General features: G+C 44.9%; 1 protein-coding gene across 1 annotated transcript; it reads left to right on the plus strand.

Annotated features, from left to right (window-relative positions):
- Positions 1–237: 237 nt before the first annotated feature.
- Positions 238–1302, plus strand: LOC145934256 (uncharacterized). Its single transcript, XM_083034622.1, has one exon. The coding sequence runs from the start codon at positions 238–240 to the stop codon at positions 1300–1302; it is 1065 nt and encodes a 354-aa protein (XP_082890748.1).
- The last annotated feature ends 4759 nt before the right edge of the window (positions 1303–6061 follow it).

Below are 6061 nucleotides of genomic sequence, written 5' to 3' on the forward strand. Positions count from 1 at the left end.
GGTTACTAGTAGACATCGCAGAAACCGACCCTGGCCTAACTAAGTGCAGACCTCTAGGAGAAAGTGATTGTCTTAAGGTCCTCGGAGTAACCTGGACTCCCTTATCTGACTCCTTTAAATTTTTAACTCAATTTGAAGAGAGACTTCTTCACCAAACGTACCTTCCTTTCAATAATCTCCAGAGTCTTCGACCCATTAGGATGGGCCTCTCCTGTTACGATATCGGCAAAAATATTGATGCAAGTATTATGGTTGAGTAAGCTCGGGTGGGATGAGCCACTTCCTAACGAAATCCTTCAACGGTGCCTTCAATATCAGATTCAATTAAGAAAACTGCAAGGAGTCAATATCCCCCGTTGGACGGGACAAAGTGGCGAGCCTCATAAGCTTGAAATCCATGGCTTTGCAGATGCGTCAAATCTCGCTTATGCTGGAGTCGTTTATTTGAGAGTCGAATCTTTCATGGGTCCCGTGAAGATCTCACTTTTATATTCAAAAACGAAAGTAGCACCCCTCAAGGTCCAAAGTGTACCTAGACTAGAACTCTGTGCTGCTGTCCTATTGGTAAGGGCAATTGAATTTGTTAAAGAATCACTGAAATTAGCACAAACCCCTGTTACATGTTGGACGGATTCGGCTGTAGTACTAGCCTGGCTACAGTCCACTCCAACTCGATGGAAGACGTTTGTGGCTAATCGGGTCTCCGACATTCACACTGCATTGCCAAGTGCTACCTGGAGACACGTGCCCACTAAAAGAAACCCTGCTGACTGTACCTCTCGAGGAGTCACTTCTGAAGAGCTCCTCTCCTCCAAACTTTGGTGGCATGAACCTCCGTGGTTGCTTTCTCCTTCTTCCGAATGGCCAACCAATGAGAAAATTAGCAACGTGAAAATTGAGTTAGAAGCCCGAAAGGACATTCAAGGTCTCACGGTTCAGTCACAACCTAGATGGAATTTACCTTTCGACGTTTCTTCATGGCCAAAACTACTCCGAATAACGGCTTATATTCGTAGATTCGTGACTAACACTCGTAAAACACAAGCCAAGACTGCCACCAAGTTTCTCTCGTGTACTGAAGTAAAGCAGGCCAAGATATTTTGGATAAAGGAAACTCAATCTAGTTATTTTTCAGAGGAGATACTAAGATTAAAAAGGGGTGAATCCATTAAATCCAATACCCACCTTATAACATTAAATCCTTATCTAGACAAGGAGAGCCTGTTGAGAGTTGGAGGTCGCCTACGTTTTTCAAACTTAAGTCACGACGCGAAGTCCTCCTGTGTCACGTCCGGCCGCTAAACATTTTTCATTTTCTTATGTTTCTCATACAAATAATTCTAAGTCCCCTAGCGCTGTTTGAAAAGCGCGCCAGCGACGGCCATGATGCCTAACTCCGCCTAGTGCCTAAACGCGGCGCTGCGTAGCGCCTAGGAACTTTCCCACCACGGCGAGCGTTCCCACTACGGCAAGCGTCCCCCACCATGGGCCGCCGCAACGCCGAGCCGCCGAAACGAAGCACCTCAGATCAGTCCCAAACTTGTGCAGTTCTAATCGCGACTCCAACCAGAGCAGTTCTACTCCGAACGCTCTCTAACTCTAAATCCTAGTTCAAATTCTAACTCTAATTCTAAATCTAATAATAAGCTCTAACTCTAAGATTTGATTTTTTGTATTAAGTGCGTCTAGTGTTAACTTTAAATAAATTGTGTGTTTTATATTAACAATTCTAATATTTATTTGAAAATACAACCTCATCTTTAACCTCATGCGTTTCTAGTTCTACATCTTATATTTATTCTCAAAATCTCTAAATTCAGTTGTTTCTCCAGCGTGCACGTGTCGTATAATTACTTATTAAATAAACTATTATCGATTGAATTCTAGGCTGCGATTTAGAGAGGACGAACCGCTCATCGTTGCTAAACAATTCATTTCTTCTATTAAATTCTGGAACCTGTAGTGACTGTTTCGAGAGGACAACCCGCTCACAGTTATATACCGAAACAATAACCGACAATGAGGACCGCCGCACGTCGACTTATTGTGAAAGTAACGCAGTCTCCAGAATGTTCTATATGATTTATAATGCCTAAGACACGCCGTGCAGGAAGGAAGAATCAGCTTCGTCGAATAGTCGCGCGTTATTACCACCCGGCAAAACCAAACGAATATTCAGCTATTATTGGCACAGATTATTACAACGATCCTGAATACGAGGCATTATTCACCAAACACGTGCTACTAAGAGAGTGGCCCGCGAAATTATCGCAAATCGACATCGAAAAACCTGAGTCCCCGCCAGTCGACATCCCAGAAAACGACCCCCGCAAATCCGGGTACCTCCAACGCAGAGCTGAAGCCTTGCACGAGCAATACGAGAAGCCACTCCAAAACATCGTGGAACTGCCACCCACCAACTACAAGCTCGACTAAAAAGTAAGTAAAAGAAATATCTCTCGTCAACTTATGATCCTTCGGTTTCACTTAAAAGTAACAATAAAGTTCTACTTTAACTGTAAATGAACAACTTCTTCAACGGGCAAACCAAACTAAAATAGTACGTAGCTACAGAGTCATAAAAGTGAAACTCGGGTCATGATAAAAAAAAAGGGTCAGTCATAAAAGTGAAACTCGGGTCCGATAGGAAAAAAAGGGTCAGTCATAAAAAAAGACAAAGGAGCGATTTCTCTTTCCAAATTCTTTGGCCGGTTTCGCTTTTCGTGCTAGAGTAAGAGAACGAATATTTTCCAATATTAACACGCTTTAATTGTTTAAACAATATATTACTCATGTGTCCGCGTAGTTTTTCCAACTATATTATTCCACCCTTTGAGGAGGAATACGAGACAATCGAGACTGTCGAGACGATTTATTGTCAACGTGCCACCGGGTACATTCATCTAGGTACGGACGCCGCGTTGTGCATACGTTGTTACTTCAAATTAAGTACAAGCGAAAAGTCTAATTGGGTAATTTCAGTAAAGCACCTCCTCATAATCGGCGAGTTGCCCACTGGAATAACGTGTTCCGTGTGTAATTTGAACAGATTGACACAAACTCGCGATCCACACCACCATTGTCTCATGTGTCAAATCGCATATCTAAAGTATCTCGACGGAGAAGAGACTCCCTACACGAACAGTGACGGCAATACAGTAGTGACCGTTTTCCACGCGATTAACAATTCGTTCGACAGGTACTCAGAATACCTCTAACTAAACAACGCAAATTCGTGTTTCCTATTCACTCTTGTATCTATCCGTTCTGGACGCGTGACCATACATTCGGGTAGCCTCCGTCGCGGGCAATCCCCGGAAGTAAATCTCCGAAAAGCGACGTTGTCTTGCGCAATAGTCCGAGTACGTTGTTCGTGAAAATATATTCCGCGAATTATACCCCGCGACTCCGCGCGGACGTAACAAATGCGCCTTTAAAAAAAAAATTTTTTTTTTCCCGAAGTTTAGAGAAATTGTCAGGTTCATCAGTAGTGTACGACGAGAGAGAGGTTCAGAACTTTGGGTTGTCATAATCTTTTTTTTTTTTTTTTTTTTTTTTTTTTAATAACGTATTATTTATTATGATAAATAAATATTCGGCATATTTTTATCGTTAGTTATGCATATATCTTTTTATATATTTAAAGTTAATAAAATGATCGTAATATAAAATATTTTTATAGAGAAATATTTTTAGAAATTAAAAAGTAAAAATATTTCTAAAAATATTTCTTTTTAAAGATTTATACATTTTTTCAAATTTTCTTTAATCTAATAATGTTAGAATACACACTTTTCATAGCTTTACAAAATTCGGATTTTCTACCTGCTGTGAACCGCTGGACAAGCAGCGGTTCACAGCAGGTAGAAAATCCGAATTTTGTAAAGCTATGAAAAGTGTGTATTCTACCATTATTAGATTAAAGAAAATTTGAAGAAATGTATAATTCTTTAAAAAGTAAAAATATTACTAAAAATATTTCTCTATAAAAATATTTTATTTATATTACGATTATTTTATTAATTTTAAATATATAAAGAGATATATGCATAACTAACGATAAAAATATGCTGAATATTTATTTATCATAATAAATAATACATGTTATTAAAAAAAAAAAAAAAAAAAAAAAAGATTATGACAGCCCAAAGTTCTGAACCTCTCTCTCGTCGTACACCACTTTGCCGTAGTGAGAGGGCTCACCCGATACTTGTATCGGGTGCTAAGAGTGTACAGTTCCATCTTTGATGGAACAAGGGGATGCCAGCGGGTCCCATAGGGTCTTCTTCTTCGGAAGTTGGCTCACTGCTGGTAGAGGAAGGAAAATCGATAAAAATCCCGGAGAGGAGGCTCCGTCAGTCTGGTAAGACAATCTCCTAAGGGAAGGAAAACCCTGACAGAAAACCAATTCTTTGTTACAGATATGATGGACGCAACAAAGGAGAAGAACTCCCTGGGTTCGGTTACTAGGGGCCGGCGGGGGGAGAATATCGTCCCGGTTTCCCCCTCGTCGTTATCGGACGTCGGACTATCCCTTGATTTGACAGCTGGGTCAAGGGAGGAAAGGATTACAGGGCCGGGGACCGATGGGAGGAATCGGCCGTTCTGGACTTTTGCGGGCAAAATATATCGCCTGACCGTGGAGGACGTTTATCAGATTTGGATGGCTGGGAGACTAGCCTCTAAAGACTTCACCAAACTAGTCACGAGACTAGAACGGGAGTGCGCGGATATGAACCGTGATAGTGTTCGGTGAAATGGCGGACTTCAGGGAGTACTACATTCGGGCGAATGGCCAAGTGAATGTGGACTCTCCCTTGGGCTCTCCTCTCGGGCTTACCCCGACTGAGGAGGCGCCTGCGGGGGCCTTGGAAGGAGTTTCTTGGTCTCCTGAGATGCTACGTGGTGACGACGAAGACGAAGAGGACTCCGAAGCAGTGGATCCGTCCTTTGTCTCCTTGAGTGACACTTCACCTGTGGAGGAGGAGGAGCCTGTTCGGATAGGGAAAGTGAAGCGGACGCCTAAAGGTGAGTCCACTTCTTTAATACTCAGAAAGCGAGGGCGCCCTTCAACAACAGGGGACTACGTTTGGCCGCTGCTAAGGAACGCCTTAACGCGGCTAAAAGGGAGGCGATTCTTCTTGGGGATCTAGAGAGGATGCAGGACCCCAGTGTGGGCCCGGTTCTCTCAGAGGTGGGGAGGAGAAACTTGCCTTCTCGCGAGGCATTTCGTCAGGGCCTCGCGAATGTCTCCCCATCAGATCTGAGGAAGCTGGCCCAGAGATTTCTGGGCCAGATATATAAGGCGACGGAGGTAACGGGCGGAATGGAGGATGTGGTTGTCCGGGAACTGTTGATCTCGTCCACTAGATTGGATGAGATCTTCAGTCACATGGAGGAGCTCATGCGGACTTCGGCGGACTCAGAGTTGACGGCTCTGAGATCCGAGAACGAGGGGTTGCGGAGGCGCATTGCGGGCCTGGAAGACGAAGTTGAGCGGTTCAAGGGAGAACTTAGGGCGTTGAGGGCCGCTCTTCCCTCTCTCGGGGAGGAATTTGATGCCCGCCTTTACTCGAAGGAGAATATCGCGGAGAAGGCGGAAGAGGCGGCCTCGACATCAAGGAAGAGGCCTCCCGTATCCCCGGCGGAGGGGTCTCCTTCTGTCAAGAGGAATGATGGTTCGGGGGGTGGGGTGCTCCGAGAGATCGGAGCATCGCCCCCCTCTTCTTTCGTGGCGGAAATGTCGTCCCTGCTCGACCAACGTTTGGTTGATCTGAGGGGTGACATAGTTTCAGCGGTTTTGGTCGCTCTGCGGTCTTCGCCCGGGGGGCGTACTGGGGCCTCTCCTTCGGGAGGGACTTTTGAGTGTGCCCCCCTTTCAGGTGGAGTTGGCGGTGCTATGGCGCCAGTGATTGCCCTTGTTCCTGGGGGCTCTGCGCTTTCCGTGAATGCGGAGGGGTCTGCGGATGCCGCCGGTACCGGGGGCACGAATTCAAGGAGGGAGGCAAGGAAGCGGCGAAGAAGACGGAAGAAAGCGCGCGTCCTTCAGGGGGTGGTGGTT

This window comes from Prenolepis imparis, unplaced genomic scaffold (assembly GCF_030444845.1).
Source record: "Prenolepis imparis isolate NDT839.2.m4 unplaced genomic scaffold, iyPreImpa1.0 SCAF_3, whole genome shotgun sequence".
NCBI classification, from domain to species: Eukaryota; Metazoa; Arthropoda; class Insecta; order Hymenoptera; family Formicidae; genus Prenolepis; species Prenolepis imparis.